We start from the raw sequence: 25,417 nt of genomic DNA, 5'->3' as shown, positions 1-25,417 counted from the left end.
TTTATTGATCTTTGCTATTGTTTTCTTTGTTTCTGTTTCATTTATTTCTGTTCTGCTCTTTATGATTTCTTTCCTTCTACTAACTTTGGGTTTTGTTTGTTCTTTTTCTTCTTCCTTTAGGTGTAAGGTTATATTTTTTATTTGAGATTTTTCTTGTTTCTTGAGGTAGGCTTGTATAGCTATAAATTTCCCTCTTAAAACTGCTGTTGCTGCATCCCATAGGTTTTGGGTCGTCATGTTTTCATTGTCATTTGTCTCTAGGTATTTTTTGATTTCGTCTTTGATTTCTTCAGTGATCTCTTGGTAACGTATTGTTACGTATTTAGTAACGTATTGTTTAGCCTCCAAGTGTTTGTGCTTTTTACGTTTTTTTCCCTGTAATTCATTTCTATCTCATAGCTTTGTGGTCAGAGAAGATGGTTGGTATGATTTCAATTTTCTTACATTTACTGAGGCTTGATTTGTGACCCAAGATGTGATCTATCCTGGGGAATGTTCTGTGTGCACTAGAGAAAAAAGTGTAATCTGCTGTTTTTGGGTGGAATGTCCTATAAATATCAATTAAATCTATCTGGTATATTGTGTCATTTAAAGCTTCTGTTTCCTTATTTATTTTCATTTTGGATGATCTGTCCATTGGTGTAAGTGAGGTGTTAAAGTCCCCCACTATTATTGTGTTACTGTTGATTTCCTCTTTTATAGCTGTTAGCAGTTGCCTTATGTATTGAGGTGCTCCTATGTTGGGTGCATATATATTTAGAATTCTTATATCTTCTTCATGGATTGATCTCTTGATCATTATGTAGTGTCCTTCCTTGTCTCTTGTAACATTCTTTATTTTAAAGTCTATTTTATCTGATATGAGTATTGCTACTCCAGCAGCTTTGTTTTGATGTACAGTTGCATGGAATATCTTTTTCCATCCCTTCACTTTCAGTCTGTATGTGTCCCTAGGTGTGAAGTGGGTCTCTTGTGGACAGCATATATTTAGGTCTTGTTTTTGTATCCATTCAGCAAGCCTGTGTCTTTTGGTTGGAGCAATTAGTCCATTCACTTTTAAGGTAATTATCGCTAAGTATGATCCTATGACCATTTTCTTAACTGTTTTGGGTTTGTTTTTGTGGGTCCTTTTCTTCTCTCGTGTTTCCCACTTAGAGAAGTTCCTTTAGCATTTGTTGCAGAGCTGGTTTGGTGGTGCTGAATTCTCTTAGCTTTTGCTTCTCTGTAAAGCTTTTGATTTCTCTGTCGAATCTGAATGAGATCCTTACCTGGTAGAATAATCTTGGTTGTAGGTTCTTCCGTTTCATCACTTTAAATATATCATGCCACTCCCTTCTGGCTTGTAGAGTTTCTGCTGAGAAATCAGCTATTAACCTTATGGGCGTTCCCTTGTGTGTTATTTGTCATCTTTCCCTTGCTGTTTTCCATAATTTTTCTTTGTCTTTAATTTTTGCCTTTTTGATTACTGTGTGTCTCGGTATGTTTCTCCTTGGGTTTTTCCTGTATGGGAGTCTCTGCGCTTCCTGGACTTGGGTGTTTTTTTTCTTTCCCATGTTAAGGAAGTTTTCGAGTGTAATCTCTTCACGTATTTTCTGTGGTCCTTTCTCTCTCTCTTCTCTTTCTCGGACCCCTGAAATGAGAATGTTGTTGCATTTAATGTTGTCCCAGAGGTCTCTTAGGATGTCATCATTTCTTTTCATTCTTTTTTCTTTATTCTGTTCCGCAGCGGTGAATTCCACCTTTCTGTCTTCCAGGTCACTTATGCGTTCTTCGGCCTCAGTTATTCTGCTATTGATTCCTTCTAGTGTATTTTTCATTTCAGTTATTGTATTGTTCATCTCTGTTTGTTTGTTCTTTAATTCTTCTAGGTCTTTGTTAAACATTTCTTGCATCTTCTCGATCTTTGCCTCCATTCTTTTTCCGAGGTCTTGGATCATCTTCACTATCCTTATTCTGAAGTCTTTTTCTGGAAGGTTTCCTATCTCCGCTTCATTTAGTTGTTTTTCTGCAGTTTTATCTTGTTCCTTCATCTGGTACATAGCTCTCTGCCTTTTCATCTTGTCTGTCTTTCTGTTAATGCAGTTTTTGTTTCACAGGCTGCAGGATTGTAGTTCTTCTTGCTTCTGCTCAGTTTTAATTAGTTTTAAATGCTTAAGCATCATCCAACATTATTGACTACTCCTCATTTATTGAAATTAACTTTTCCTTGGTAATGGAAGTAATATATCCTGGTTTTCCCACCTCCCTCTTTGGCATTTCATCTCACATCTCATTAGGGACTTTTTCACCCCATGTTAACCATTAATTTTGGAATTCCTCAAATCTCATTTGTAGGCCTTTTTCCTTCTTATTCTACACACTTATCTTAAGAAATCTTACCCTCATCGATGGCTTCGTTGACCATGCATCTATATACTGATGACTCCCAGATTTGTTTTTCTAGGCCAGACCCATTTTCTAACCATCCATACATTTAGGCATCTCTCAAATCTAAGGGTTAACTTGTCACTCTCCCCTATCCCCCAGCATAAATCCAATGTATTTACCTAGTTTATTTACAAATAGATATTAATTCTATAATAGCTCTGTCAAAGTCTATTTATCTCATCGGAACCTTGGTTCAAGTTGCCATTTCCCTGCCTGGACAACTCTAATTATTGTCTCACTGTTGTCACTAAATATATATTTAACAGGATGTGCAATGGGACTTCTCTAATTGTTTTGGAAGTTTTGCCAAAACTCCAAAGTGGAGACAATTAGATGAAAGGTACTCCTTAATTCTGATGTGCTCCTGGTTATCTCTGTAATTTGTTAGACAATCCACTTCATGATATCATCCAGCTTACATAAGAGAACTGTGGAATTTACGAAGGAGATTCAGAGATGAAGAAAGTATTTCTAGAACCCAGATACTCTCAGCATAAGGATATTATTCTTAGTTTTGGGAGTTTGTAATTTCTCAGTTTATTCAATCTGGCAGTGATACAACAGATTATTAAAAAACATTATGGCTATTTAGAGCTAATTTTGTTTGCTTACCTCTCTCCTAAGACTCTTGCCATTCCCTCTGACTGTAGGCTTTATCTTCCACTTGGAGTAAAGGTTTTACTGCTTTTCTAGCTTCTGAATTTTTAGATATAGTTTTATAGAGATTGGCATACCTTTAGAGGCAAAATTCTGTAGCCTCTCTTTACCTTGCAGTTCTCACACCTTACAAAAATGATGTGAAGTATTCACCATTAACCATAATATGTATGTGAGGTCATGAAGGCAGCCAGTGAGGAGAAATTCCTCTTGAGATTTCAGTTCCTCTATTCATGATCTATCTTTTGTACTTTGACCATAAGAAGTGCCAACTCAGTTTGTTTTCCAGTAAACTATAATTTCCCAGAATTATCCAACAATTATACAGTTTTAAAAGTCATGTGGAAATGCATCTCTTGTCTGCTTAATTGTATTCTTGTTGTGGTTACTGATTGTTTGACAACATCAGAACATTCTCCTATCATCCGTCTTCCCAGCACAGCCTCTGCAGAGAAGCTACATTCTTAGTTCCATAAAACTCACCTAGATAAAAGGGGAAAATTAGATACACTGGGCAAGGACAAGAATATTGGAAATTAATGCTGATTCTTTCAAATATACTGATCTTTCTGATCTTCTCTACTAAGCCAAATGGCATTTGTTATATAAGTTTTTCAAAAAGTACAAGTATCAAAGACATCTGCAGATGTGGGAGGTTGTAAATGACTGTACGTGTAATTTTTTCCAACCATAGATGGTTCATAAATGGTAATAAAATACAGCATACAGTGTATCTTCGTGAAATACATCACATTTATGAGGGTCTCTTTGATGAATTGGACCATACAGAGTGCATTGCAAGAGACAATGGAGAGTACATGGCGAGTGTCATTGTGGCTACATAAAAGTTTTGTTTGAAGCCACGAAAATTAAAACAATAATTATTTTTGTTTTCCATGATACAGGATGGCTTTAAGTCTCAGAACATGGTTGGGGAAGACAGGAGAATGTACTAGCACATTTCACAGCAACAAGTGTTGCCTGAATAAGATGCATCAAATCACACTTATTTAATTTAAAGTAACTCAGAGATGTCAGTATAAAAGATAGCATATTTATAATTTCAACAACTGATTTGTTTTGAGCTGTCTCATTATTTAAAAGTTCCAACAAATCAGAATACTGGATTTTTAAGGCAATGAAAATCACTGTATCAGTTAGGTTTTGTTCCTCTTGAAGAAAGACCTATATAGATAATTTATTTTAATACTTAAAATAGCATTTATGTCCTTGTTTTTTGTAACTCCAAAGAGTTTATACTTCAAACACAATCTTTATAAACTATGTAGCTCATGACAGGTGCACAGTTAGCTATTAACCAGAGATTTCAGGCAGCATAATCAATCAGAATAATAATTCCTATCTAAAAGGGGAGAAGGGCTTCCCTGGTGGCGCAGTGGTTGAGAGTCCGCCTGCCGATGCAGGGGACACGGGTTCGTGCCTCAGTCCGGGAACATCCCACATGCCGCGGAACGGCTAGGCCCGTGAGCCATGGCCGCTGAGCCTGCGCGTCCGGAGCTTGTGCTCCGCAATGGGAGAGGCCACAACAGTGAGAGGCCCGCATACCACACACACACACACAAAAAATAAAATGAAATAAAATAAAAGGGGAGGAAAAATCCTTTTATCAGTTGTCAAATAAATTTAGAGTGGGCAATATGCTTATTAACCTGAATTATTTGGATAATTGGGGACTTTAAAATTGATTTGTAGTACTTTAGTGAAAATGGCAGTTTAAAGACTTTTGAAAATTCTTTCCTCCAAAAGGCAATGAGAAAACTGGCAAAAATTGTCAGAATCAAAATTTTCAGAACTCTGGAAATTAATAAAAGGCAATCCGAGTACATTTATTCAAGAAGCGTGGCTGAATCTCAGTAAGAACAGAGCACTCTGTGATTTTTAACTTATTATAATCCCACCTTCTAATCTCCAGCTCTGTGGTAGACTTGAAAACCATCACTGTGTAATCACAGTGAAATCAGCAGCCTGACAGCAACTGGAAGGGGTATAAATGGGTAGTAGCTCCTTCAAGAACTAGTTTCCAGAGCATTGCCATTTTTTTTCCTATTTGGTTGTTCAGCAGGAGATCCTGCCTGCAAAACTGTCATTATTTGAGCTCAGTCAGAGATCACCAGTGCAAAAAAGCCTCTTCTCTGAGGGTACTTGTCAAAAACACAGGAAATTTCTTAATTGCACAGCTGCCTGATGCAGTGGGTAACTATTGGGGCAAACAGTATATCAGCCATAAAGCTGTAAAGGAAAATGGAGGAAATAAGATTTCCACAGGGGCTTTGAAAAGTGTTAACATATTCCTGGGAGTCTATAATGCCATGTACATGCATAGAGATGCGAGTATGCTCAGAAAAGACCCAAGAAGGCCCTAGGTTTTCACTTCTGGTGCTTTTTGAGTCTCTGTGCAAGCAGGAAGTGAAGGCCAAGACAGAGTTTTCAAGTGCTGGGCTAATTGTGGTAAAGTATTACTGGAGCTTAGTGAGAATTGCAGCCATAAAGAAGGGGTCACCCAGGAGGAACTTTAACATCCCATTAGCCAAACCTAGCTGGAAGCCAGGTGGTTTGGGAACCCAGGATGTGTCCAAATCTAAGACAACAGTACCCATAGAGGTAGGTCTAGCTCTTGCCATAATGCATTTGTCAATTAAGAGGAAATGCTGACAAAACTTCTTTTGGAAGATTGTCAGACTCCGGGGGAAAATAATCAAAGCCCTCAGAGAAACAAAATGATCCCAGGTTGTCATAGACTGGACGGCAGCAAGGGGATTGGCTGCAAATGGACACAAAGTTTTTGGGATAACGGAAATATTTTATATCTTGATTGTAGTGTTGGTTAAATAATTGTATATTTGTCAAAACTCTTTCAACTGTACACTTAAAGCTGGTAAACTTTTTGTATGGAAATATGCTTCAATAACCTAGACTTAAAAAAAAGAAAAACAAATGCCTGCTAAATAATAAGACAAACAACACAACTAATAATGGGCAAGAAAATAAAAAAGACAATTTATAGGAGAGAGAACTTTAATGGCTCTCCCTTACCCACAAAAATAAGAAAGTATTCAAACCCTAGAATAGTCAGTAATATTTAACTTTATACAATATTGGGTAACACTTCATATCCTATTGACAAAAATTTTGAATATGTGTTGTATAAAATGTGGAAAAGTTAAGACTTCAGGGTAGGAATGTAATTTGGAAAAATACTCTTAGAAAACAATATAAGAGGATCTTGAAAATGATATATGTCCATTCCATATGACCCAGCAATTCCATTTCTAGGCATATACTATGAAAAATTTTGTATCTCTATAATAGGAAATCTGAATAAGGAGCTTATACCAGCCTTGCAGTTTTTCTACTTGCACTTTTCTGAATCTGTAAAAGATCTTCATATGGTTGGCTCTCCTTTTCATCAGTGTTAGTAGAAACATTGCTTCTACTGTGAGGCCTTCCCTAACTATCCAATGTAAATTAGAACTTTTTCCTACCTAGCAGGAGAGCAATGACCTTTTCTACCTCCTTTTGTAAATACGACCTCTAACAGAGCCTGGCATATTAGACACTCAAATATTTAAAGAGTGATAATATTGCTTGTTAAAGCAAAATACTGGAGACAAATTAAATGTACATCAATATTAGATGCCATTATATCAGATATAAAAATAACTAGAAATTAAAGAGTATGCACTAGGTAAAAAACATAGTGCTAAGTGAAATAAATCAAATTGTCAATGTCAAATTGTATGGTTAGTATTAAACCATTTAATGTAAATTTAAAAGCAGCATCCTCTAGACATTGCTACTCAAAATATGTTCTGAGAATCATTGTGGGTGTGTGGACTGTTCCTTATGGCCCATTATGAGAAATCAGGAATGAGTTCATAAATTTTATGGCTATTTGATATTGCCACAACATCCAAGTATGCATTCAGTGGATTTGTCTCATTTAACAATTAAGATATAGACTAGTTTAGTGTAGTTGAACTCACTAGTGGATTGCTTGTGGCTCAAGCTACGTATCACAAACCTATGGTAGCATCAGACATGGTCTGCAATAGATTGTGGAAAACACAAAAGTATAAACTAGAACACTTTACTCTTCATTATTTTATATACATTCATTATATTCAGTATTCATTTTATATATTCAATAGATATACATGGCTTTCAGACAATATATTGTTATGCCTATGTATGAGAAGTATGAACACTGGAAAAATACAGACACTAAATTCATGCAGCGATTGTAGGTATGTGCAGGATTGGTAGAAGGAGACTAGGAAATGAAAATAAATGAGGTTTTATGTTTATCTAGTATGCTTTAATCTACTTATTAAAAGAAAGATAAGGCAAATGTGACAAGCAGTTATTAATTCTGGGTGTAGGGTATTTGTTTTTTTATATTATGATTTACACTTTTATGCATTTTTCTCAAAATAAAACTAATAAATAAGAAAGGAATTCTTCCAAATTAGAACAGGAAGTCAACTGGCTCCAAGAAGAATGTCCTTAACAAGAGGAATGGAGTGGATTCTAGTAATGGAAAAATCAACTAAAGAGCTGGGAGGCATTAATGAAACGGTGAAATAACATCTGCTTCTTATCTCACAAAAGGGAGAAAAAGCCAGTTGGTTTCCAAGGGGAAATAAAAAGCTCCATGAGAAATACATGGTTCAGATTTCAAGAAAATGATCATATGGTTTTACAGATCAAAAGCAGTGTAAGGAAAGAGCCATAGTTTTCCTAGTATGTTAGGAAGATCTTTACATGGCACAAAGATTGTGACATTTAAAACAAAGAGAAGAAAAGGTTATCCCAAAGCTTGCTGGGTTCCGTAGTAAATATTTACACAGTCATGATAATGGAAATACTATTTATTGTTTTTCAATGTTTAGAGTTCTATAAAACAAATATGGATGATTTAAATATGGTGACAAAATAGGTAATTTGGAGCAATCTTTCTATTGAGGACAATGGGAAAATCTGGTCAAAATACATTTAAAAGTGTACTTAAAGTAACTGAAATGCTAACAAGGTATGAGAATTACCAGGCCAGTATTTGGGAGCGAATAAAGGATCTGCACATAAGGATATTTTTCTCCTGGGTATAGTCGCTGATTCTGTGGTGGACAAACATGAGGCCCAGCAGCATTTTTGACAGTGAGGTTAATAAGGGATACACTGGCGTCCAGATTTCCCAGGTGGGATTTGTAAACCCTGATGAGTTCAATTACACTGGGTTGAGATCCCAAATGTTGTTGCATTAAAGGGGTAAGGGGGAACAAGTGAGTCTTGCAAACATAGACAAGTAAACCATTGGGATAGAATAGAAAGCTTAGAAACAGACCAGTGTACATAAGGACATTCGATTTATGGCAAAGTCACAAAGGATCAGTCTTAACAAGTGATAATGAGAAAATTGGATATCCATAAGGGAAAAAAAGCAGATCAGTCTGATTCTTACCTCATACCATACATAAAAATAAATTCTAGATGGATGAATTTTAAATCTGAACATGAAAAGTAAAGCAATAAAATTCTATAATATAGTATAAGATACCATTTTCATGAATTTGTAGTAGGAAAATAAGTAAAATACAAAGCACTGTCCTTAATGGACAAGACTGATAAACTTGTCTACATTAGAAACAAGAACTGCTGTCAATCAAGAGACATCAAATTGAAACATCAAGATAAAGAATTAGAGAAAATATTTACAACACATATAACTGACAAAACATCATATCTAATACATATACATGTTTTCGTTTGGATTTACCCTGAAGTGGACCCTGACAAGAGGATTTGAGTATACATAGTTTACATGTGAGCTAATCCTAAGAAGCACTTGTAGGACCTGAGGAAATGAGACAGGGAAGGGGAGAGGGGCACTACAGCACATTAATGAGCAGATTTTTTGCAGTTTTGCTCTATTACCATCCCCATTCTTTTGTCTGAGTCCTTGAGCTTGCAAAGTAGGAAGACTGAGTGGGGTTGCAGTGTCAGCAACTCTTATACTTCAGAATTCTCCCAGTCCATCTATGTATAAAGCAAGTGCAAATAAAACATGAGATAAAGATCAAGAAGAAATAAAAGACAAAAACAGCGAAAAACAAATAGTTCAATTTTGGAAATCAATTTTAGTGGGTAAAGGTATCTTGGTTGCTTGGTAGAGGCAAAAGCTCTGAAAGGTGATGTGTAATCCATTTCCTTAAATTCACTTTTAATTATTAACCACAAAAATACCTTAGAACTACTAAGAATAACATTACTGTTGGGCATCAAGCAATTTTAATGTCTGCCTCCAGATTTCAGGGAAAAGTTTCTTCTGGACATTACCCTTATTATAAACTATTTTGCTGTGAATGTTATAACTTGCTACAATATTGATGGTCCAAGACCATCAGCTGGGAATTCTTGTTTATTGTCACCCTAGACATATTTTCTGCCATCTCGAAAGTTCCTAACAGGAGTTTTCATTACATGAAGTCAAGTAGAGTATCATGAAAAATGGTAGATATTAAACACTGATAGTTAAAACACAGTGCATTAGAGAGCCATAAATCAGCAGGAATAGTAGTAGACATAAATAGGGAGATTTTCTTTCTAATGCACTATTATAAACATGCAGTCAAATGGCATGGGAGGCTACTGAGTGTATTCATTTCCTTTTGTAGCAGTTACAATCTTCCATCCTTGTGTGAAGCCATAAGGACACAGGGCTGATGCAGGGAATGCTGCTCTGAGTATCTCATGATCTGTGGTGTGACTCAAGCCCAGAGGCTAATGTAAGTTTAGCTCATAGGCACAACCAGACCCCCATTAACATTTGCAAAAAGGACTGTCTTGTGAATTATGCAGTGATTTCCAGCCTGTTAAAAGAACTTCATAAAAGAAATTCTTGGAAAAGTATCAGTTTGATGTGCCATTGTTTAAATGCCCTAGGGAACTGAATGCTCTACAGACATCACTGCTGGAAAAAGTGTTGTGAATGACTTTGAAGTGAGTCATGTGTGTATCATTAGCCAATTAGCAGAAACTACTTCTTATGTGGCTGGGCACAGTGAATCTTAGTTAAAGAACAGTGAGTGTACTGCAAAGATTAGCTGTTCCAAAATAAATTTCCCAAGGGGCCTGTGAGCCCCAGCTGGAGTGACATGACAGTCTCACTTTATTGTGAAATAATATCCTATTAATTAAGAACTGAAGCAAAAATTGGTGTACTGTCATCCAACCGTCTCCAAGCTAAACATATTGAATAAATCAGTAGCCTAGCTTGTCCAAAATGCAACGCTTGTTTTTTTAAAATATTTTACTTTTAAAACATTGTGAGGAATTCAAGGCACATTTCATGAGCAGAATGCAGTGGGACAAACGTCAGAAGGTCTGGTTCTCAGAGCCATGTCTAGCCACAAGCTGACTGGGTGACTCTGGCAAACTGTTTTTCTCTGATAAGTTTATCTTCCAGTAGGAGTTCTGTGGCACCATATAAGTTTTAAGATCCCATCCAGTTCTCAAATTCTATTAAAATGTATGGTATGAAATTGCAATATTTGACTGATTTTGCCTTCAGAAATCCTATATCATGTGGTTCAACCTGAATTATTATAATATTGAGAGGATTTATGGATGCCTGTAAAAATCTCCTTTGAGACTTTTTGACATGGAAGATTGAATATCCTAATTTATGACTACAAGTAATGTAACCAAGCAAGAAGCATTGTGTGCCCCTGGCATGTAAAGCAAAGTAAGGGTTTACTGCAGGGTACCAAGCAAGTGAGTGGGAGACAAGCCTGGTCTTTGAGTTAGGGGTTTTCAAAAGGGGATGAACAAAGAGGCTGGGATTAATCATCGTCATGTGACATTTCTTAATCATAGTTTCAGAAGTCAGAATGTCTATGGTTTATGGTGGTCTATGACTTGGAGGTCTGTGAGATCATCTTGCCCTGGAGAAACAACCTGAGTTTGTCCTTTAACAATGTTATCGACAACAGCAATTTTAGTCATCTGACTCTGGTTGACTGGTGTTCAGTTAGCATAGGATTGGGGTCAGAGGGGACAAGAAAGGTAATTAAGTTTTTCATAGAGAGGTTAATCATAAACTCAGCAGGGGAACTCAATCTTAGGGGCACTCGGCTTCAATCCCCCCTTATGTTTTAATTTTCCCCAAATCTTAGAAAGAAAGGGGCGACGACTGCTCTGGTTACTTCCTGCTGAAACACAGTATAGTTCTGCCTCAATTTGTTGAATGGAAATTCTGTACACCAAGCCACAACTATTCCCACGTTCCATGTTTTGGATCCGAATCTTACATGATTAAGATCTTAGTCCCTTGGTACACCATTTTGATGCAACAGCTTAAAGCACATTTTATAATCAGGTACCCAATTAGAAGTAGGAGGAAGAGTGACAGCCTGCACTTTAATAAACCTTGGAAAATAAATCTTATTCTCTGGGGAATCCAGAAGAGTATTCCTGAAAACTAGCCTGGACCTGGCACTTCTGTGTAGACTTACAGCCAGGTAGCCAGCTGCCTAATTCTATGTAAGTAGGTTTTAACTTCTGATGTGTTTTTTTTTTAAGATTTTTTTTTGATATGGACCATTTTTAAAGTCTTTATTGAATTTGGTACAATATTGCTTCCGTTTTATGTTTGTTTGTTTTTTTTTTTTGCCACGAGGCACCTGGGACCCCAGCTCCCTGCACCCCTGCACTAGAAGGCAAAGTCTAAACAACTGGTCCACCAGAGAACTCCTCTGATTTGTTATTAATGTATACATTACAGGAGCTATTGGCCACAACATATATGTCTCCTTTTTCTGCTGGAATCTAGTAGAAAGCAATTTTAGTGTCTAGTACTAGTCTTGCTGAAAAATATAATGCCTTCTGCTGGGAGGGTGTGGCTTAAACTATCTTGCTTATTACTACTCCTAAAGTAGGAAAAAAATTTGATAGTTACAAGAGGAGACCTTGAGACCAAAATGTTGCAGTTGGAAGCTACTAGCAGCTATTGTTTTGAAAATGGCTGGGGGTGTCCTTGATTCTGATACAATTCAGAAAATTCAGGTACTCAGTAATACAGGAACACATCTGAAGCCACATCTACAATGGCCACCCAGCTCTATTTTGGATGCCTGAATCACAGTTTCTCTATTTTGATTTTTAAAATGCATTCTTTTTCCTAATGGTTAAAGCAGACGTACCATGCATGTTTGATAGGCCACAAAACAGGTTGTTCTGGTTAGCATAAAGTTTAAGTCAGGTCATGTATAAGCCAGAATGACTTTCCCATAGCTCAAAATGTGAGAATTTCTTCTATCATTTCCCCTTTGTTTGCAAATCTTTCAGAACAAAGCATTGATGATCAAAATACTTATCCTTTAATGTCAGAGTGGTTGCCATGGATTCATGTCCCTTGGTGCTAGGCCTCCTTTTTGTTTGTTTGTTTATTTGTTTATTTGCCTAGTTATCCATGTTGGAGGAAAACTAATCAGACATAGTGAACAAGCTCAGAGGTATGCTAATGGGGAAACATTTTATAGGCTATACAATCATTTTATAGGCTATACAATTTATCAGTTATACTGAATTGTCACACAAACATTGTGCATGTGCTTTTAGCAGTAGACTTAAAGCAAGCAGTGATACATGAGTAGTTATTCTCTGACAACTACACTAGAGAATTTTCTTCTCATCTTGAACATTGGGGGCAACAGTATGTTTAGGAGCAAAACAATAACTTTCAATTTTGATCGGGAGGTAAACATTTGGTAAACAATCTGTTGAATTAGTAGGATGATTCTTTCAGGCCTGGTCTGGATTCTTGGATCAGTTGTCTACCACCACTGCTGTCATCTTTTTCTCATCCTGGTGTGGGTGTTGTTTGAGGTCAGTAGTCCTTTCTGTAGACCAGTCCAGTGCAGAGGCCCTTCTTAAGTGGGAAGTATGAATTCAAGAGTCAATTTCCTTCAGTTTTATTGAACACAAGCTAGTTAAGAGTACCTGATTAGGGTCCTTACATCTAGGTTAAAGACAGAGTCCTTTAAATGATGTCATTTGCAGTACACATGATCACCTAGTTGTGGGTCATGGGGGCATCTGATCTTCATCCAAAGATAGATGAGTTTCAGAAGCAAATTTAGTATGTCCTTTTATGAATTTTTAAAAAATATTTTAGTTATTTGGTTTTTAAAAACTAATTTATTTTTATTTTTGGCTGCACGTGTGTTTCTCTAGTTGCAGCTAGTGGGTGCTACTCTTTGGTGCGGTGCATGGGCTTCTCATTGCTGTGGCTTCTCTTGTTGTGGAGCACGGGCTCTAGGAGCATGGGCTTCAGTAGTTGTGGCACATGGGTTCAGCAGTTGCATCTTGCGGGCCCTGGCACGGGCCCAGCTGCACCATGGCATGTGGGTTCTTCCCAGACCAGGGCTTGAACCTGCGTCCCCTGCACTGGCAGGCAGACTCTTAACCACTGCACCACCAGGGAAGCCCAAGAATGTCCTTTTATTAATTTAATTAAACGTTAAAATAATGCAACATAGCAATAAGGAGCATTCTAGGATGTAGGTAATAAGGACAAGACCTCAGTAGATACAAAACCTCAAAACAATTGGCACTAAAACATCCACTGAAACAATCTTTTTTTCTCTCTAAAATTACCCTCATTCCTACCAAATATAGCCAAATTAAGACTAATTTGTTTGCAAAATAAGTCTGGTTTCATTAAGCTTGGCATGATATTATATACATAAGTAGAATTGATCATATAGGCTCTTTTACTTATTTTATTTTATTTTTTATTTTTAAGTTTTTTTTTTGATGTGGACCATCTTAAACGTCTTTACTGAATTTATTACAATATTGCTTCTGTTTTATGTTTTGGTTTTTTGGCCACGAGGCATGTGGGATCTTAGCTCCCTGACCAGGGATTGAACCCCTACCCCCTGCATTGGAAGGTGAAGTCTTAACCACTGGACTGCCAGGGAAGTCCCCCAGGCTCTTTTAAGTTACCTGTGCTGAAACTTTTTATAGGGAATCTCCGATTGAAAGTCTTCTCCAGGCTAGGAAACACATGTCAAGGACTGGCCATCAGATTCTGCTTGCAATATTCATAGATTTGGGTGAATTCCTCTCTTCTCAAGATCCCCAAAATATCTTGAGATTCCTACACCAGTCAGGAGGTGGCCTTCCTTATTTACCTGATAATGTTGTTGGCAGCCTAAGAGTTTCCAATTTCTGGAGGGATCAGGTAGAGAGAAAATAAAAATGTTTCAATTCTGCTTACAAAGGTATAATTTACTAAATTGTAGTATTATAAATGGCTTAAGGGAACAGGTTTCCTTATATCTGGAAAACACAGATTAAAAAGCCAGCAATATTTCAGAAAAGAAAATATAAAAATTATAACTATTTATCTGTTCACTCAGTCTTATATAATTAATCCTTGATCTTAATCTTTTGTTAGCAGTTTATGAAGCCATCAGGCTTTAATTTCTTACCCAGTTCAGTGGTATGATCTGAAAGTTATCAGGAACCTGTACTCATCAAAAAGTTCTTCCTATGAATCTTCTGGAAGATGAAGCATTTTTGCAAAAGCATCACAGTGAAACAATAATTGTCTATGAATGAAAAATGACTTAAAGGCACAGTTAAAAACCTGATTACAATGCACTTGACAAAAAAACGTGGTTACTGCTGTGGCATACAATATTTTAAGATAATAACTAGAATCATGACTGATAAATTTTACTGATACATACCAGATTTTTAAAAACTTCATATAATTTCTAGAACATTTATATTAATAACATTTACTCATATAGTATAACCTAAGAAAGTTTATCACCAGTCATTTGACAATGCTTCCCATGTAATTTATCATACCAAATCATCTTAATTAGTTTAATATTTCTTTGAGATGCTTCAGAGGTCATTTGAAGCATCCCAAAGTTAGCCAGAGGTCAAAAGAACTTCACCTAGAATTTGGTCCTTGGGAAGCTTGTCAAAAATATCAAAAAGGCTTTAAAACCCTTGGTCAGATAGGATTATAGGTCCCTGTGAAACAGTACTTATTCACTTAACCAAAGTGACAATAAAAGATTTCAAGGGCAAATACAACAACAAGAAAATTACAACAGATCACTTAAAAGGCAAGGTAACTCATAATTTCTTATCAAAGGCAGCTCAACATTCCAAGAAAACTTTGTTCTCTTAACTAAGAGAAAACAAAATTCAGGTTTTGCATCTCTTTACCTTTAATATTAAAATTCATTCACTCAATTAAATTTATTTTAATTTTAGTCATTCTTGCCCAGACATAAAATTTCTTTCTGAAGATATTTTTTCCTCACAAACCTACAACTTCCTATATCCATATTAATTTATTCTTTATTTTTTCCCATTTAGAAATAAATAGCTTTAGAAAAAATTACTGACTTTTGCCTTAAGAAAATGCATTTCCATTCATTATACCTTCTTTCCTTGCATACAAAGATGATTTTTCATTAATTTTCAGTTTTAATTACATACATTAATTAAATTCTCAACTTTTAAAAACTTTAATTTCTAGTTAAAACTGAGTAAGCAATTATGAACTTTTACATTAGTATTCTGTAGATTGGCAAACTTATAAATACTATTTGTAGTTCCTAATAACACGTGTTTTTTAATAGAAAATTTCTGTGTGACACCAAACATATTTATTAATAGTTCTAAATATCTTTAGTTTCTCTGTAAAAGGAAGCTTATGTTCAGTAATTAATGTTCCAGTGTCTTATTTCATTGGAAATGACCTAGGTATTCCATCATTTAATTTAATGTAGCAAAACTCTAAAGTTTCAAGTTACCAAAATCTGGAAAGACTATTTTAAAGTAGACATTTCTAAAACATAATTATTCCTAAAAAGTTTACCTAAAAGCTCTTATCTGCTTTACATTTAATTTACTTACAAAAATTTCATTATATCAAATTATTTTTATACTTACTTTTATTGCACCTGAGTTTAGAAGTCAAATAAGATCTTATATCTGTTGAAAATTTGTCAGCAAGAAAAATAACTTTGGAGAGCTGGCATTCAACAGCATACTTCCCAGAGTTACCATCATGATTAGGATTATGTGCTAAACTTCCCTGAACTCAATTTGAAAAGCCGTAAGAAACAACAAGAGGTTCAAAATCTTATAATTAAAAACTATGATTTCATTCACTTATCTTTATTTTGTAGGATTATTAAGAAAAATAAGTGATGTAGGTAGACTTTATGTTTATTTATTCAACAAACAGTGAGTGTCTGATGTGAAGCAAACACTTTTTCAGATTTTGGGGATCACAGTGGTGAATGAGGGATTACGTTTCTAATCTTCTTGGTGCTTATATGCCAGGGCCTGGAGCTAGACGATGATCATGTGAACAAGTAGATAAGCAAGACCACTATAGCCTGTATAAGTATAAGAAGGAAATTAAGAGAGAGGACCTAGCAAAGGCCATTTAGGATTGGATGGACAAGATAAGAGAGGCCTCACTGAGGAGGAGAAATTTAAGCTGGGGCCTGAGGGAGGGTGATCAGTCATCCATTGAGGAGCTAAAAGATATTCTTTGGAAGCAGAGAGAATGATGAGAAGGAGAGAACTTGGATCATTCAAGGAATAAAGAAGTTCAGTGCGGCTGGAGTACCAAGAGTAGGGAGAAGAGAGAAAGGTGTGTACATTGAGATAATAATAATAATAATAATGCCTTGTCCCCTGAGTAGTTTTCTTCATAAAAGAATGTACTGAATTTAGTCATCTGTCGTGAGCTGGTTAATGAGAGTCTGTCCCTGAGAGATGGACCTGTTTCTATCTGCTCACAAAACATTTCTGTGTCTAGGAGGCTGATGGCTAAAATGACAATGTCACAATGCTAATGAAGGTCTTTAGAAGACAATCAAATAACATAATCATTTACAATACACAAATATTTCTATTTAGTAATTCTGTTAAGTTGCAAGTAGGGTATATATGTAAAAAAAATACGTATATACACACACATACACATACATACAGACATATACACAGTCAATCCTCATTACTCATGTATTTCACATTTGCAAATTCACCTACTCACTAAAATTTATCTGTAGTCCCAAACCAATACTTGGGGCAATTTTTCAGTCATTCACCGAGATGTGCAAAGTGACAAAAAATTTGAATTGCACACATTTCCAATTGGGGTTAAACAAAGCAATGCTTTGCCTTCTTGTTTCAGTTCTCATATTGCAAACAAGTATCCTTCCATGATCTAGTTAGTGCATGATTTGCATTTCTGTGCAAAGAAGAATGTGTGTGTATATATATATATATATATATATATTTTTAAGGGGTGAGATGTTCCCCATTAGTGGAAGCTAAGCACATATTCCCACAAAATCAAAAGCCACTGGGAGAGCCAAGCCCTGCGGTAGACTTAGCATAAGTCATAGCCAGGATCCTATTTTCAGGTGTACGTGTTATTTTATTTTTTAGATTCTTACATTGTTTGGCTTTCTGCTTTATTCCTCTAATCCTTTGCTTCCCTCACGGATCTAGCCAAATGTGTCTGCATGCTCTACCTCACATACCATACGTTTTTTTTTTTTGGCTGCTGTGTTTGGTTCATGTTATGTTCTGTACTTAAAATGCTTTGCTCCCTTAACATGCACAAACCTGAATTATTTTCTCTAATTCCCACTCTCCTGCCTCCAGACAGATGTAATCTCTCACTTCCTTAAATACTTAACTACAGTCTGTTCTTCTCTGTGGCACTAATGTGCTGTACATTTGATTTTGATGATTTGGTTACTTGTCCCACTCATTTTTGTATTTTCTGCCTTGCCTGACCCAATGCCTCGAGCGTATTCAACTTATGTCTATAGAATAAAAGTGTTTAGTCCAGTGGTTTTCAATTTTAAGTCACAAGCCTCTAAAAATCTGATTAAACTTGGCAGCAAAAAGAGCAACTTAAAAGTTCTCCTGGGCTTCCCTGGTGGCGCAGTGGTTGAGAGTCTGCCGGCCGATGCAGGGGACGCGGGTTCGTGCCCCGGTCCGGGAAGATTCCCCATGCCACGGAGCGGCTGGGCCCGTGAGCCATGGCCGCTGAGCCTGCGCGTCAGGAGCCTGTGCCCTGCTACGGGAGAAGCCACAACAGTGAGAGGCCCGCGTACCGCAAAAAAAAAAATAAAAAAAAGTTCTACTACATTTCCAGATGTTTGCAGTTTTCTCTCCCATCACTACAACCTTCCTAAGTCCATACTCTTTGTTAAAAAAATGATTTACTCCAAAGTCCTCAGAATGACTATGAAATGTTCATGCCCACAGAAGTCAAGTAACTTGTCCTAGGCTAATGGAAAAGACAGGACTGGAGCTGAAGTTTAATGATTTCCAGGCTAGAGGTCTCTTTCAATGCGGATGCCTTGATCTGGACCATACGAATGTACTCCTGTTGTCTCCAAATGGGGAGACAGGCACCTCAAGGAAACGGCATTCATTCTCAGCACAGACTAATGTGTGGATAAATATTTCTGATATCAACAGGGAAGTAAATACTCATAGAGCCAGATGGAAAACAATGGACAGAGAAGCAGAAAATTGGTTAAAAGCCCAAACTCACCATTTACCATTTATGGGTCTCTAGCTCAGCCAAGTGTTCTGGGAAATCAAGAGGCTAATGACCACAGGGGATCTACATGTGTTTCTGGTTCTACATGTTTTACATTAGGAGGCCCAGGATCAAACACTAGTATAACTGGTTTTATCCTATAGAAGGAACTCGGGTAAAGTCTCAACATCTTGGAGTACAGTCTTGAATGCTTTTTGTATCTCAATTACTGACTCATTTTTACTTTCTTTGTAGGAGCCTCTCAAACTTTTAAACCTGATTTTTCTGTAGAAGTATGATAAAGATCAGTTCTCTGGAAACATTCATATTGCAAGATGCCCTGAGACTTTATTTCTAATCCTTATTTTAAGGATTATAGAAAGCTAGACTTTGCTTTGCTGTTCTTAAGTCAGTAGCAAGATTGAATTCACTATTCTGCCTTAACTAGTATATCAGGTGACCCTTGATTCCCATCATCACCAATTCTAAGACAGACCACACTTGCTTCCCTTTCCAGGCTTTTATCTGAAGATGTGGCATCTTTTCTGTATGTACTCTAAGTAGCATTCCAAAAAGGCACTAACCTCAGCTTTTATGGAAATAGGATGTTTTCTGTAATGGCCTTTGTCTTAGCTTTAACTGTGTGTGTGTGTGTGTGTGTGTGTGTGTATTTTATACATCTTTATTGGAGTAGAATTGCTTCACAATGCTGTATTAGTTTCTGTTGTACAACAAAATGAATCAGCCATATGCATACATATATCCCCATATCCCCTCCCTCTTGAGCCTCCCTCCCACGCTCCCTATCTCAGCCCTGTAGGTCGTCGCAAAGCATGGAGCTGATCTCCCTGTGCTATGCTGCTGTTTCCCACTAGCTAGCTATTTTACATTTAGTAGTGTATCTGTATAGATGCTACTCTCACTTTACCCCAGCTTTCCCCTCTGCCTCCATGTCGTCAAGTCCATTCTCTATGTCTGCGTCTTTATTCCTTAGCTTTAACTGTATGTATTTTTATAAAAATATTGACTTAAATTCGTATATTCATTTATGTTAGTTGTAGCTGAGGACTTTGATCAGATTAGGCAGATTTTCTCTAATTGGTTAGAGAGACTGGAATTTAAGGACGTCTTCAACTTCTATATTCCTTTCTTTTTTTATTAGAAGATCTTTTTGGTAAAAAAAAAATTGCATTGACTAGTGCTCTGTGATATAGAAATTCAGATATTTGAGTGTTCTATGTGACCCAATTTTAATTGTAAAAAATAAAACATTGGATATATTTTATTGCCTTTTTTCTTATCCATTGACTTATTTTAACTTCTTCATACAAAATCTCCCCCTCTGATTGAAAATGTGCAAAATTTTAATTTTCATAAGATTGAGAAAAAGTAGATTTATTTCTTATATTCTTTAGATTTATATGTAACTATAGGTAAATGAACTAGTTTCACTATATCATTAAAGTTGGTCCATCTTAAGGAAAAGATTGATTTGATGCTTAATAATAAAAAAATTGGGGGGGAAGTAATAGGGGAGGAGAAATAGACATCATATCTAGAAGGGAGAAGTTTCAAAAAATTTGTGGCCATCTTTAATCTGCCACATATGGTAAAATAGATGTTAAAATGTGGTAAGAATGCAGAAGAAAACTAAAAGCAGACACACAAACTATTAAAACCTTCCATCAATGCAGAATACTGAGTAATTAGAAAAATAGGATATCCACATTTTCAATAATGATAAGAAGCTAAAACTGATCAAACAAACAAAATGCTGGCTGAAAGTAGCCAAGTGGTATGAATTCTTAGCAGAGTTCACTGAGGTGAGAGATCTTGGCAAGGCCAACAACCCAGCATCTCTTGTTTAAGTATATGTATGGGGATATATTATTGTATTAGTCATGTATTGTTGCATAATAAATTGCCCCTGATGAAAATTATCATCTTGCCATTTTTGTGAGTCAGGAATCTGGGAGCTGCTTAGCTGGGTGATACTGGCTTAAGCTCTCTCAAGAAGTTGCAGTTATACTGTCAGCAGGACTGTGGTTTCATATGAAAGAATGCCTGGGGGAGAATCCAACAATATTATTCATGCCGTTGTTGGCAGGAGGCTTCAGTTTCTTGGTACATGAGGCTCACCATAGGACTACTTAAGACATAGCTCTTCCCCCAGAGTAAGCGATTCAAGAGTGGAGAGTGCACACGCAAATAAAAAGCTCTGATATCAGAGGTGACATGCCATCACTTCTCTCAAATGCTGCTGGTCACAGAGACTGTCCCTGGTACAATAAAGAAAGGGACTAAAAACAGTGCAAATACCAGGAGGCAGGAATCACTGGGGCCATCTTGCAGGCTGGCTACAAGCCAGGAGCCAAAGATAATGCCTTTGCTTTTGGTCTTACTGTTGCATCTAAAGGCCTGTGCTCTCTGCAAGAAATAAGCTTTACTAGTTTATCGTAAACTAAAAGAGGTAGTCCTTTTTGAGAAGACACATGGACTCTTAAGATAAACAGTCTGCTCACTGACTATACAAGTTCTTTGTCACGTGCCCAATTCATGGCCATGGGTTAACTGAAATTCACATATGCCCAGTGCAGTATTTTTTTTTTTTCACTTTTGTAAAAGGTGTGAGGTAGGAAACAAGGCCTAACTTTACTTTACAAATGAGTAAACTAAGGATGGGCTTCAGAAAAAATGTATTGATTTGCTGAAATTACAAGATTTATAGTGGGAGTCCTGGTCTTCTGACCCCCACTGCATCTCATTGTCATTTAAGTAGTTTTTTTTTTTTTTTTTTTTTGCGGTACGTGGGCCTCTCACTGCTGTAGCCTTCCGGATGCGCAGGCTCAGCGGCCATGGCTCACGGGCCCAGCTGCTCCGCGGCATGTGGGATCTTCCCGGACCGGGGCACGAACCCGTGTCCCCTGCATCGGCAGGTGGAGCCTCAACCACTGCGCCACCAGGGAAGCCCTAAGTAGTTTTTAGTTTGACTTTTTCCCCTAATTTTGTTCCTGGTATCTTTCTGGGTTAAAACATCTTGGTTCTGTCCAGGGCTTTGGGAAACTTACGTTCTTAGCAGTTGTTCTAAAGGCAGAGATGAATAATTGCTTGCCAAATATTAGAGGCACATATATTGTGTTCAAACCACACTTTGTTGATCAGGTATTGCCATAATAATGCTGCATAATAAACCAATTAAAAAAACAGTGCCTGATAGCAATAGTGTTCTTTCTTATGCTCAATAATCTGCGGGTCAGCTGGAGTTCTGCTCATCTAGACTTGATTCAGCTAGGTAGCTCTGCTTTAGGCTGCAGGTTGGATGGATTTACTTCAGGTTGTAGGCTGGGTTCAGTTCTGTTCTTCATGTGTTTTTTTCTAGAGCCCAGATTGGTTGAAAACAGTGGCTGTCTAGGTTATACTCTACGCATGGCTGGTCACTGCCAAGTCGTGCAAATATGGGTGAGGGCTCTGCTGACATCAGAACCAACATTCCACTGACCAGAGCAGGGCCTATGGCTAAGCCTAACACCACTGGGGCAGGGAAGTGTACTCTAACTAGAGTGAAAGGAGAGGCAGAGTGAATTTTTTTGTTGTTGTTGTTGGGAACATTCCCTTTATTGCTTGGTTGTGTATTTTGAGAAAGCAAATCCAGTGGCACTTGCGAAGGCTTAGAACATAAACCAACGTTAGAAGTAACAGAAACACATAGCTAAAAGTTTTACTTTAATCACAAATTCACAACTAGAGATTTCATTTGCGTATCTTAGAAAGCTAAAAAGACATGTTAAATTTTTTAACCAATCAGCAAAAACATGTGCCACACAGATTTTTAATGTTCATAATTTAGAATTTATCACATAAATATATTATTTATAAATATATTCTTTATTTGTAAAATTATTATTATTAAAACATTTCTTTCCAACACAGTTGAAATTCTCATGTGTGTTTTAAGGAAAAAAACCCTACCCTATTTTAAAATGTATTACTAAACTTCAATGTGTGAATAAACCAGTGCCAACAAACTGAAAACGAAAAAAAAAAGAAAAGAAACATACTGCTGTGTTGGATATGCAGTTGTTACTACAAATAACACCACATGTCCTACACGGTGATCATATACATGCTCTTATTTCTTCTCAGTCATTATCAGAACCATTTGGAGGTAGGAAAACCAATGCATCATTGAAAATATGCCCAAATGCCCTAAGACGGTATACCCCGTACATCATTACATGCATCTGATTAGGCGTCAGTCCATTAAAAGTAACAGCCATATCTGAACAACATCCTTCTACTACCTGGTTGGGGTGATTAGTCATTGCCTCTTTAATAAAAAGCCCAACAGACTTGGTGTTAAATACATCTTTTCCTTCAGCATCTTCTGCATTTTCTGCAAATACTCCAGCGTATTTCAGGCAGACTGCTAGCTGCTTATCTTCAGATATCTTCCAAATCATCCCTTCCTGTTCAGGACACTTTTCAGGAATACTGAGAAGGCTGTTAAGTCTTTTCATTGATTCTACACTTAAGACAATTCCTCCTTCCATACTCACATACTCGAGGTCTCCAGATTTTATAGTGTGGCCTAGATAGAAAGGTTGTGATGGATCCTTTTTTAACAAAAAGTACTTTAAGTTTTCAATAATAGCAAACGTAGTGGCGCGTGCAAGGAAGAACCAGTTGTATTGGTCTCTATATTTATCAAAGGCGTATTTGTAAGCTTTTCTCATCATTAACCACATGTCATTTGTTTCCATGTTAATTGACTCAAACACTTTAACATTTTCAGAACTGAAGAACTCTGCTTTGTCACAGTGTTTGGTCCAAGTCTCCTTCACTGCAGCCCAGAGACTCACATCTTTGGGTTTGACAGGGATGATACAGTATACTCGAAAGCTCTTACCGAGCTCCATGCGTTCATCCTCTGAAATTTTCAAGATATCTTCTTTATTAGGAGCTTGTAGGTGATGATGCTCATGGTGGTGCATTCTATTTCCATGACCAATCCTAATGTGTCCTAGCATAGTGATCAAGGCACAGAAAATGCTTCCAAGCATTACACCCTTCAAAAATGAACTGCTTTCAGAAAGCATTTTTCCCGCGTCTAGAGCGGCTCAGGGGCGGGCGGTAAAGCGCAGCCGCGCACGGCTTTCCTCTCACATTCGCGCGCCACTCGGATACGTTCCTGGTCGGGCTGCTCTACATGCAGGCGGTTTCTTCTCGTTGGTTTCGCTAAAGGTGGTGAGGGCCCGGAAGTAGACGCCACAACGGCGCGGGCAGCGGGGCGGGGCAAAGGAGCCCTAGGCCAGGTGGAGCCGCCCGCCCGCGCCGACGTCGGAAGGGCCCGCGCGCACGCAGCCGGCAGAGTGAATTTTTATTGAATGATAATTTAATAATTCAATATTAGCTTAGTAGTTTACCCAACTGAATGGACAGAAGACCAAAATTAGAATTTTATATTCCTCCTTGAGAAAATTGTTCTCTTTCTACATGTAATATTTTTTTTTTGTTTAAAAAAATTGTATTTATTTTTGAAATTAAAAATGAAAAGCTTTCAAATTAATGTATCTTTTATAATTATTAATACAGTTTGTTGTGAAATTTGTTGCCATATAGAAATTGAAGAAGGGTGTGACTGACTGAAGTTATCTGTCAATACATACTTTGACTTTTGAGTCTGTGGACCCTCAAGTCTCCCTCCTCTCCAAATGCGGGCTCTTTGATTTGAGTCAAAGACCAGATAGATGGCAAGGAATGTCAGTGGGCTACTAGACAGGTGGGGTTAAATGAAGAAAATTTATAAACAGAAATGGCTCAAGAAAGAACTCTGGCTTGCCAAAGAAAATATATATCTAATAAAAGGGGTAAAATATAAAAGTCATCCCAAGTCACAACTCTAGAGGCAACTACTCAAACTTTTCTTGATGTGGTTTTTGTCATTTCTCTGCATACAGAGACATATAAATGTGTGATGATGTATGTTGTTTTATCTCTCAGTTATAGGATTAGGTAGCATGTTATGGAAATACTTTCTTTTTTTAACATCTTTATTGGAGTATAATTGCTTTACAATGGTGTGTTAGTTTCTGCTTTATAACAAAGTGAATCAGCTATACATATACATATATGTATCTTTATCAAAGATAAGGTGACCATATCTACATGTAATATTGATTTGATAAGTCACAAGGCAAGTTCCTGACTGAAGACTAAAACATTGCACAATTATTCCAACAGTTTTTGTTTGATCCTTTTCCTACCACCTCACTTCAAAACAGGGACTCTGAGCAGACATGATGAGGCAGTTTAAGTAGGAGCTCAATCCTGAAACCAGTGGTCTCTGAGAACCATCATTATGCATATATGGAACTTCCACAGGCTGCCTAACACTGGTTTAGGTGCTGCAACGTTTATATAATTTAGGCTGGGAGTCATTACTTCTTTTGGGGAGTTTACAGCCTTCTCAGAGCAGATAAAGATGCTATTTAATAATACAGATTAAATATAAGTAGAAAATAATAGAATGTAGAACTGGAAGGAATTTAAACTGCTACCCTCACTTCAAAGATCAGAAACCTGAGGTCCAGAAAGATTAAATAATTTTTTGAAGGATAGAAGAAGTTGGTGACATATTTAGGTCTAGAATCCAGAATTTTTTGTACTCACGGTCAAAAGTTGAAAAGAGTACTCACAAGAATCAGAATT

The 25,417-nt window shown here is 37.0% G+C and overlaps 1 protein-coding gene and 1 long non-coding RNA gene across 2 annotated transcripts in view; one reads left to right on the top strand and one right to left on the bottom strand.

Moving 5' to 3' along the window:
• LOC109549035 (uncharacterized) overlaps positions 1-25,417 on the top strand; it is a 589,831-nt gene that overhangs the window by 141,496 nt on the left and 422,918 nt on the right. The window lies entirely within an intron of this gene.
• Positions 22,420-23,940, bottom strand: LOC101320802 (C1GALT1-specific chaperone 1). Its single transcript, XM_004330046.4, has one exon. It carries the CDS (start codon positions 23,803-23,805, stop codon positions 22,849-22,851), a length of 957 nt encoding a protein of 318 aa, XP_004330094.3. The 5' UTR covers positions 23,806-23,940; the 3' UTR covers positions 22,420-22,848.

The sequence above is a fragment of the Tursiops truncatus genome, chromosome 3, assembly GCF_011762595.2.
Source record: "Tursiops truncatus isolate mTurTru1 chromosome 3, mTurTru1.mat.Y, whole genome shotgun sequence".
Classification (NCBI taxonomy): Eukaryota; Metazoa; Chordata; class Mammalia; order Artiodactyla; family Delphinidae; genus Tursiops; species Tursiops truncatus.
Note: the sequence above shows the minus strand (reverse complement) of the source record. Positions and strands in the feature narration are given on the sequence as shown.